The sequence below is a fragment of the Salvelinus fontinalis genome, chromosome 27 (assembly GCF_029448725.1).
Source record: "Salvelinus fontinalis isolate EN_2023a chromosome 27, ASM2944872v1, whole genome shotgun sequence".
Taxonomy (NCBI): domain Eukaryota; kingdom Metazoa; phylum Chordata; class Actinopteri; order Salmoniformes; family Salmonidae; genus Salvelinus; species Salvelinus fontinalis.
This window is the reverse complement of record NC_074691.1, coordinates 28,784,837-28,795,293: the sequence shown is the minus strand read 5'-3', so window position 1 is coordinate 28,795,293 and position 10,457 is coordinate 28,784,837. Positions and strand designations below refer to the sequence as shown.

The 10,457-nt window shown below is 41.5% G+C and overlaps 1 protein-coding gene across 1 annotated transcript; it reads left to right on the top strand.

The window, feature by feature from the left end:
* Positions 1-2,298: 2,298 nt before the first annotated feature.
* On the top strand, positions 2,299-10,291 carry LOC129825396 (splicing factor 3B subunit 6). The gene is made up of 4 exons (XM_055885484.1): positions 2,299-2,439; positions 2,938-3,056; positions 8,303-8,441; positions 9,723-10,291. The coding sequence occupies exons 1-4, from the start codon at positions 2,410-2,412 to the stop codon at positions 9,810-9,812; spliced, it is 378 nt and encodes a 125-aa protein (XP_055741459.1). The 5' UTR covers positions 2,299-2,409; the 3' UTR covers positions 9,813-10,291.
* Positions 10,292-10,457: the final 166 nt, after the last annotated feature.

Genomic DNA, 10,457 nt, shown 5'->3' with positions numbered 1-10,457 from the left:
GGTAAAGTCATCGGAGACCAAGGTATGCACCGAGGATCAGGATGAAGGAGAGTCTGTGACAGTGGGAGTGAAGTTTATGAAAAAAGTGGACTCTTGCCTTTTGGCTGATCCATTTGTGGTTTCACGGTGGGTGAAATCGGTGAGGGTAACCAGAAGTGTTCCAGTGATAACTGTTTGTGTTTCTGTTGGGCAGAGGAAGAATGCACTCAAAGTAAAATGAATGGGGGTAAGTAAAGTGAAGTGTTTTGTTCTTGTTAAAGGAATTTAATTCCTATGTTTATCAACCAATTCAATTAAAACACTCTGTCTATACATAATAATTTGTAAGATACTTAACAGCATAAAATGGACAGAAACCAGTCTCAAAATCAATCAATAGCGTTTATTCTCGAGAGTACTGATCATAATACATTTTACATCAGGTTATATAGTAAAGATGATGTCATAGGTTTTAATGTCCATCCTCCTCTCGGATACAATGGCAGTATAGTTAGCGTTCTCATTACTGTCTGCCACCTGTTAAACTATCTGCAACCAACCCAAGGTCTTTCCCCTCCCTGGGTAGAGACATCATTCTAGCCTGTCTGAAGATAAACCCATTCTTTCTAACAAGGAACATATTACACTCAGCATTATGATTATAATAAGTTTCATTCATACAGTAACATCTAAGTCAAATGTATACATATTTTTGTAAATTATTCATAAAAATCCCATAACAGTTCTCAAGAAAAAGGCACCAATGAAAGGAGTGATAACTTGGGTAGCAGTAGATATAAACATTGACCAGTTGAGGGCAAAGATTCCCGGTGTATGTGATGCTCGTTGTTTGATGCGATGCAGACAGGGTGGCGAGAGTGGAGAAACAGAAGAGTTATTGTCTGTTCTTTTGAGTTTTGAAGTTGAGTCTTTGCCTAACAAAGTGAAGTTAGGATATATACGTTATCATGTGCGAGCGTATGTGACGATTACGTTAAGACGTTACAGGTGTCACAGCTTATGGGCAGGTGGCAGCAGTGTGTAGGAGGAAGGGTCCAAGGTGTGAGAAATGTGCAGAAGGGCATGAGACAAAGGAATGTGTAGTATTGGGGAAAGTAGTGGAATGTGTTAATTGTAGGAGTGCCCATTGAGCTGGGAATCAGAAATGTCCTGTGCGAGAGAGGCACGTTGAGGTTTCCAGGATTAGAGTAGAGCAGAAGTTTTTATATGCTGAGGCAGTGAAGAAAGTAGAAGAAGATGGGTTAAAGGGGAGGAGTGGTGAGAGTAGTAAAGATATACCAGTACAGAGGGATAGGCCAAAAAGTGAAATAAGTTTCAGTAAGATTGGATTTTTAGCATTTATAACAAAGGTTATTAATTGTACTGCAGAGATGGATCGGAAGTCTCAAAAAATTGAGGTTGTGGTGGCATCTGCAGAGAGGAATTTGGGTGTGCAAGACTTGACAGCAGAAGAGTTACAGGATGTGTTAAGTGGTGATGTCCCATCCTTTCAGGGTGAACGCATGAGGTAGGAATAAATACATTTCATTAGTTTGAAATTAGTGTGTATAGCGTTAGACGGTAGGGTATTTATTTAGTACATTTTTATTTTTAAAGTAAAGTAAAATGGAGTTAGTAGGTGGCGGTAATGCAACAAATTGGATGCCAACCGCCTTAAACCTCATAGAAGAAGAAGATACCAATCAGACTCAATCCAGGACAGTTACTGACAGTTGTGGCTGCTTTGTTTGATGTATTGTTGTTTCTACCTTCTTGCTGTTGTCTGTGCCCAATAATGTTTGTACCATGGTTTGTGCTGCTACCATACTATGTTGTTGTTTTAGGTCTCTATGTAGTGTTGTGGTGTCTCTCTTGTCGTGATGTGTGTTTTGTCCTATATTTTATTTTTTATTTATAATCCCAGCCATCCTGGCCCGCAGGAGGCCTTTTGTCTTTTGGTAGGCCGTCATTGTAAATAAGAATTTGTTTTTAACTGACTTGCCTAGTAAAATAAAGGTTAAAAAAAGATTGCTACAATTCAATTCACTTTTCACATGAGTGCAGTGCAGAGTGCAGTGCCTCTGCCAAGAAGGGCAGTTTTTATGCCAAAACCAGGTGGTAGTATCGTCCTGTAACCATACGATCACTAAATCAAACACAGACTGAGGATGAATAATACATCTAAATAAAAAAAAAGGCTTGAGGATAAATATCAAATGAAGATTTAGAAATACAGTCTATGGAAGCTTTACTGACTGAAATATAATTTAATTTAAATAGCATTACACTTGATCCTGAAATGACGTACCCGGAACTGTATCGTCTGTAATCGGAAATACGTTAAAAAAGATCTGCGTTCGTGTGTTGTCGATGACAGAAGTAGTTTTCGTATATTTTTCTTAGCACATTTTGTACACAAAATATACAAGCATGGCTATGCAAGCAGCTAAACGAGCTAATGTAAGTTGACATGTATCATGTTTTTGGATTCAAATGATAGCTATAGCTAATCAACCTCGTCAGGTTTAGTTTATAGTTAGCGGGGTAGTTGGTTGGCTAACGAAGCTAGCTCGCTAACTAGGTACTGTAACGCTAAACTAAAGACAGGCGATTGGCTTGGTCGATTTAATAATGATTTGATGGGTGCTTGTATTTGTCCTATTTCACACATGTACAAGCTGTGCTTTATCGTTAGCCATATTATATTAAGACGTAAATATCAAACACCATTCAACTAAAACGCTTTTTTTTTGTGGGGGAAATGTTAATTTTATCTAACGTTAATTATTTTCACTCAAGTTAGCTAGCTAACTTGCTTTAAACTGCGTAACTAACATCACTTAGTAACTTGATCATGAAACGTTACTGTTTACGCAACCTGTCACAGTTTATACTAATGTTACGTTATTTAGTTAAGTAAATTGAGTGTATCAGTTGCAAATGCTGTTTTCTATGCAGATTCGATTACCACCTGAAGTCAACAGAATACTCTACATTAGAAATCTACCATACAAGATCACAGCTGAGGAAATGTACGACATTTTTGGGAAGTATGGACCAATACGGCAGATTCGAACGTAAGTGGAAGATTGTTGATCTAGATGGAATGCTCAGATAAACTATGTAAACTACATCACCCATGTTATATTTAATTATTTGATTTAACTAGGCAAGTCAGTTAAGAACAAATTATTATTTACAATGACGGCCAACCATAAGGCAAAAGTCCTTCTGTGGGGCCTGGGTTTTAAAAAATGTAATCAATATAAATATAGGACAAAACACACATCACAACAAGAGACATAACATTACATAACAAGGCAGAAACACATGACAACAGCATGGTAGCAGCACAAAAACATGGGACAAATATTATTTGGCAAAGTCAACAGCACAAAGGTCAAGAAGGTAGAGACAAGAATACATCACACAAAGCAGTCACAACTGTCAGTAAGAGTGTCCATGATTGAGTCTTTGAATGAAGAGATTGAGATAAAACTGTCCAGTTTGAGTGTTTGTTGCAGCTCGTTCCAGTCGCTAGCTGCAGCAAACTGAAAAGAGGAGCGACCCAGGGACGTGTGGGCTTTGGGGACCTTTAACAGAATGTGACTGGCAGAATAGGTGATGTATGTGGAGAATGAGGGCTGCAGTAGATATCTCAAATGGGGGGGGGGAGTAAGGCCTAAGAGGGTTTAATAATTAACCATCAACCAGTGAGTCTTGCGATGGGTATACAGAGATGACCAGTTTACAGAGGAGTATAGAGTGCAGTGATATGTCCTATAAGGAGCATTGATGGCAAATCTGATGGCCGAATGGTAAAGAACATCTTGCCGCTCGAGAGCACCCTTGCCTGCCGATCTATAAATTATGTCTCCGTAATCTAGCATGGGTAGGATGGTCATCTGAATCAGGGTTAGTGGAGCGATTACGCTCCTCTTTCAAGTCTAGATTTAACTTTAGCCTGCAGCTTTGATATGTACTGAGAGAAGGGCAGTGTACTGTCTAGCCATACTCCCAAGTACTTGTATGCAATGACTACCTCAAGCTCTAAACCCTCAGATGTAGTAATAAAACCTGTGGGATGAGGGGTATTCTTTTTACCAAACAACATGACCTTTGTTTTGGAGGTGTTAAGGGTAGAGAAAGCTTGTTGGACACTAAGAAAGCTTTGTTGTAGAGCATTTAACACAAAATCCGGAGAGGGGCCAGCTGAGTATAAGACTATCATCTGCATATAAATGGATGAGAGAGCTTCCTACTGCCTGAGCTATGTTGTTGATGTAAATTGAGAAGAGCGTGGCGCCTAGGATTGAGTCTTGGGGTACCTTGGTGACAGGCAGTGGCTGAGACAGCAGATTTTCTTACTTTATACACTGCACTCTTTGAGAGAGGTAGTTAGCAAACCAGGCCAAAGACCACTCAGAGACATCAATACTCCTTAGCCAGCCCACAGGAATGGTCTACCGTATCAAAAGCTTTGCGATGATAGGGGCAGCAACCTTAAAGAAGAAAGGGTCTGAACCATCTGACCCAGATTGTTTTTTGGGGGTCAAGTTTAAGGAGCTCCTTTAGCACCTCTGACTCAGTGACTGCCTGCAGGGAGAAACTTTGTAGCGGGGCAGTGGAAAAAGAGGGAGGAGCATTGGGGAGTCGCATTAGGAGGGGAGGGAGATGAGGAAATGTTGGACGGGCAAGGAGGCATGGCTGAGTCGAATAGAAATCTTGACTTAATGAAGTGGTGATTAAAGTGCTCAGCCATGTGCTTCTTGTTAGTAACAACCACATCATCAACTTTAAGGGACATGGGCAGCTGTGAGGCGGAGGGTTTATTCTCCAGGTTTTTAACCGTTTTCCAGAACTTCTTGGGGTTAGACCAACAGAGAGAGAACTGCTCCTTAAAGTAACTAACTTTGGCCTTCCAGATAGCCTGAGTGCACTTATTTCTCAATTGCCTGAACGATAGCCAGTCAGCCTGAGTATGTGTGTGCCGAGCCTTTCGCCAAATGCAATTCTTGAGGTGGAGTAACTCTGTAAGATCACGGTCGAACCAGGGGCTGAACCTGATTTTAATTCTCTCTTTTTTTTATGGGGGTGTGTTTGTTAACAATACCACTGAAAATATTAAAAAAGAAGGTCCAAGCGTCTTCGACAGAGGGGATCAAGCTGATTCTATACCAATTTATAGAGGCCAGGTCATGAAGGAAGGCTTGCTCGTTAAAGTTTTTTAGCAAGCATCTGACAAATCAGGACAGGTCGTTTCACTGAGCAGCCATCAGGAACACAGGCTGTAAAACAGTGATCACTAATGTCATTACAGAAAACAGAAGACTGATACCTATTTGTCAGGATAACATCGAGGAGAGTAGCCTTTTCTGGGTGTTTGGAGTAGAGGTCGACCGATTTAGGATTTTTCAACGCCGATACCGATTATTGGAGGACAAAAAAGCTGATACTGATTAATCGGACGATTTTAAATAAATAAATAAAAATATATAAATAAAATTAAATATGTGTATTTATATATATATCATACACACACACACACACACACACACACACACATTTTTGTAATAATGACAATTGCAACAATACAGAATGAACAATGAACACTTATTTTAACTTAATATAATACATAAATAAAATCAATTTAGTCTCAAATAACATGAGAACATATGTTAAAACGAACCACCAGCTATCATGGGTCTTCAATATTCCCAGTTAAGAAGTTTTAGGTTGTAGTGCAGAAAGCAGAGCTTGTCTGCATGGTCCCCTGTCAGTCTGCTCCTCCGCGAAACACAGACCTTATTTGAAGTAGATCAAGACATTCTCTATGGAACACATGAACGGTAAAATAACGAAGGAACCCCTTTCAAGTTCAGCCGTAAGTTATTACAGGAATTATAACGCGTCGACTATTTCTCTCTAAACCGTATACCTTTGACTAATCCGGAAACTATCACCTCGAAAACAAAACGTTTATTCCGTTACGTATTTTATCTTACGGGTGGCATCCATGAGTCTAAATATTCCTGTTACATTGCACAACCTTCAATGTTATGTCATAATTACGTAAAATTCTGGCAAATTAGTTCGCAAAGAGCCAGGCGGCCCAAAGTGTTGCATATACCCTGACTCTGCGTGCAATGAACGCAAGAGAAATGACACAATTTCACCTGGTGAATATGGCCTGCTAACCTGGATTTCTTTTAGCTAAATATGCAGGTTTAAAAATATATACTTGTGTATTGATGTTTATGGTTAAGTACACATTGGAGCAATGACAGTCATTGATTGATTGTTTTTTATAAGATAAGTGTGATGCTAGCTAGTAACTCACCTTAGCTTACTGCATTCACGTAACAGGCAGGCTCCTCGTGGAGTGCAATGTAATCAGGTGTTAGAGCACAGGTGTCAAACTCATTCCACGGGGGGCCGAGTGTCTGCCGGTTTTCGCTCTTCCCTTATACTTGATTGATGAATTAACATCACTAATTAGTTAGGAACTCCCCACACCTGGTTGTCTAGGGCTTTATTGAAAGGAAAAACCAAAAACCTGCAGACACTAGGCCCTCCGTGGAATGAGTTTGACACCCCTGTGTTAGAGCATTGGACTAGTTAACTGTAAGGTTGCAAGATTGGATCCCCCGAGCCGACAAGGTAAAAAATCTGTTGTTCTGCTCCCGAGGCAGAACGTTCCTAGGCCGTCATTGAAAATAAGAATGTGTTCTTAACTGACTTGCCTAGTTGAATAAAGATTAAAGAAAGGTGTAAAAAAAAAATATATATATATATATATATATGCAAATCGGCGCCCAAAAATACCGATTGTTATGAAAACTTGAAATTAGCCCTAATTAATCGGCCATTCCGATTTAATCGGTTGACCTCTAGTTTGGAGTCATACCTTGTGGGATTGGTGATAATCTGAGAAAGATTTAGGGAGTCCCATCGCTTTAGGACTTGGTCAGGTGGTTTAAGCATGTCCCAGTTTAGGTCACCTAGCAGGACAAATTCAGACTTTGTAAGGGGCCAGGAGAGAGCTTAGGGCAGGTAGGGTACAGGCCGGTGCTGATGGAAGACGATAGCACCCAGCAACAGTCAACAAAGAGATATTTGAAAGTTTAATTCTTAAAACCAGCAAATCAAATTGTTTGGGGACAGACTTGGTGGAGACAACTGAGCACTGAAGGTGTTCCTTGGTAAAGATTGCCACTCCACCACCTTTGGAAGATCTATCTTGCCGAAAATGGTTATAACCAGAAAGTTTAACATCAGTGTTCAAAACACTCTTCTTTAACCACGTCTCAGTAATGACCAACACATCTGGATTGAAGCTGTGAACCCACACTTTCAATTGATCCATTTTAGGTAATAAGCTCCTAGTGTTAACGTGCAGAAAACCCAGGCTTTTACGAGAGCAGAAATCAGTGAAGCAGATATCAGAGCACATTTCCAGATATCACAGTAATACAATCAAGGCACGGCATAGTACAGGGAGAGCTTTGCAGTGCTGATTTATGACATCTGAATGTGCATCAGTTGGCAACAAGATCATATTGTATAGCAATTTCATCAGGTAACATGAATACAAAGCCGGCGAGAGATGGTTAGAATAGGGTGGGAGGCCAAAAGTCTATGTAACCAATAGAGTCCCGAGTGTGGGAACAAACAGTCTGTCCCACGGTTGGGTAAAAAAAGTTTGTAGTCAACAAAGTATGCATGAGGCAAAATGCACAAGAAAAAAATATATATATATAACGACTTGGGGCTAGCCATTGTAAGTTCAGAGTCACTCACCCCAACAGTGCTTGTGTGCTGGAGGCGAGCGAAAGCTTGGGAGAGGGGTGGGTGTGGTGGAGGTACCTGTACCAGACAGGGGGAGACAGGCCAGGGCAGACGGTGAACAAATCGCCAGGTGGAATCCAAGCAGCAGTGCAGCAGGCAATGGGAGTAGGTGTCACACCCACTTGGAAGCTTTTATTTCTGGAGGCAGATTTCTTGTAGAAAATGCCAGTGAATGATCTTTGAACAGCAGTAGGGGGCTTCAGAGGGCGCCTCAAAGACTCCGGACACTTGTTGGGCCAAAAGCCCTTTTACTTTACACCTCAGTGCTAATTGAATTTGTATCTGGTCTGTCTTTTCAAGCCTGGCAGCTCAGTTCCAGGTTGGATGGTGTCCTCAGGTCTCTGCTGTTTGTTTGTTAGTTTATGTATCATCACCTTGTGTGTAGGCTAGTCTGCAGAACTGTGGCAGGTATTCAGCCACAATGTCTCACCATTGTCTTGTCTAAATGTATGTATTCTTATGCACTGTCTTTCAGTGGAAACACACCGGAATCAAGAGGGACAGCTTATGTGGTCTACGAGGACATCTTTGATGCCAAGAATGCCTGCGATCACCTTTCTGGATTCAACGTCTGCAACAGATATCTTGTAGTTTTATACTACAATGCAAACAGGGTACGTAGGCCTATAATCTCATCAATCAAGGACCTGACAAAGTCTCCTCTAACCATTGTTGATATATTTTCTCAACAGGACTAGTAACTTTCATAGCTTTGCATATGGAGAAAATACCATACTGAACAAACATTGTAGGCCAGGGTTCTCCAACCTTGTTCCTGGAGAGCTACCGTCCTGTAGGTTTTCACTCCGACCCCGTTCCTGGAGAGCTACCGTCCTGTAGGTTTTCACTCCGACCCCGTTCCTGGAGAGCTACCGTCCTGTAGGTTTTCACTCCAACCCTGTTCCTGGAGAGCTACTGTCCTGTAGGTTTTCACTCCAACCCTGTTCCTGGAGAGCTACCGTCCTGTAGGTTTTCACTCCGACCCTGTTCCTGGAGAGCTACCGTCCTGTAGGTTTTCACTCCGACCCCGTTCCTGGAGAGCTACCGTCCTGTAGGTTTTCACTCCGACCCCGTTCCTGGAGAGCTACCGTCCTGTAGGTGTTCACTCCGACCCCGTTCCTGAAGAGCTACCGTCCTGTAGGTTTTCACTCCGACCCTGTTCCTGGAGAGCTACCGTCCTGTAGGTTTTCACTCCGACCCCGTTCCTGGAGAGCTACCGTCCTGTAGGTTTTCACTCCGACCCCGTTCCTGGAGAGCTACCGTCCTGTAGGTTTTCACTCCGACCCCGTTCCTGGAGAGCTACCGTCCTGTAGGTTTTCACTCCGACCCTAATTGAGCGCAGCTGGATGTAATAATTATCTGGTTGAGTCAGGTTAGTTACAATTGTGGTTGCAGTGAAAACATACAGGAGGGTAACTCTCCAGGAACAGGGTTGTTGAGCCCTGGTGTTGGCGTTAGTCAATGCTGGTACATTGACACCTCCAGGTGTCTGGAGGAAGAGTCAAACTGCTTATTTTTATTGAACTGAGAGTCGGCAATATTATGCACAGAAATTGCAGACGAGCACGATGCAAGACGGCACAGAGGATCTGCACATGTACACGGATGTGACTCACTTTGCTGCAACGTGTGATAGCTGCTAGACCAAAACGGCGAAGAAGTTTAGCCTTGCGCTTCGCACTCTTAGTTGTTGCGGAAGTTGACCTGATATTTTTGTGTACTTTGTTCATCACTGACTCTACCTTTTAAGGCACTAATGTGAGGTAAATGTTGTAATCTATGTTATTTTCTTTCTGACAGGTCGGCCTGTGTCTGGTTGTCACATGTAAACGGTGTAAAGTTTTGCACTTAATCATGCATAACTCATGATTTTCATTTCGCTGTTTGTCTCACAGGCTTTCCAGAAGATGGACACCAAGAAAAAAGAGGAGCAGCTGAAGCTTCTGAAGGAGAAATATGGCATCAACACAGATCCCCCAAAATAGTCTCCCCTCTTCCCCTTTTGGCACAGAATGTGCATTTAGACATCTGTACAAATTCACCTCTTGCTTGTTGTAATCCAATGTTTGCTTGTAGGACTCTTGTCTCCTGAAAAGTTTATTTTATTTAGCTTATTTTTTTAATTCTAAATCATTTGTACATCTTAATTTGTCCAATTGCTAAAGTTAACTGATCTGTGTTTTGTAATTGGGTAATATCTTGGTTATCAAGTATATTAGGGTGAATTTTTGGGGGGGATGATCCCCAGCATATGGGCATTTTTCTACTGATTGCTATGTGATAGAGGTTGCATTTTACAGGCTTTGACAGTCTTTTTGTTTTATTTTAGTTTTGGTATGTCTCTTTGGTGTGCATTTTGAACACATACAATCTCTGTGGAAAAAATATTCTGCAGTTTGACGTAAACATATTTATAAAAAAATGAGTTTTTAGATTCTGTCAAATAAATGGTCCTTTGATAAAAGCTATTGGCCATACGTCTTGCATGAATGCACTTCTGTCATAGCACTGTCCTCTTCCTGACCCCATAAAGGTCAACAGTAATAGGTAGCTTCCAGCCCAGGTCAAAGTAGAGGCATAGGTCACGGTCATTCATAGACCGGCACACACGACTGCCAGCAGCTCTATTG

Coding starts and splice junctions, on each gene's coding strand:
- LOC129825396 (XM_055885484.1), top strand. CDS start 2,410: ATGGCTATGCAAGCAGCTAAACGAGCTAAT. Junction 2,440..2,937: donor AAGCAGCTAAACGAGCTAAT/GTAAGTTGACAT, acceptor TTTTCTATGCAG/ATTCGATTACCACCTGAAGT. Junction 3,057..8,302: donor CCAATACGGCAGATTCGAAC/GTAAGTGGAAGA, acceptor ACTGTCTTTCAG/TGGAAACACACCGGAATCAA.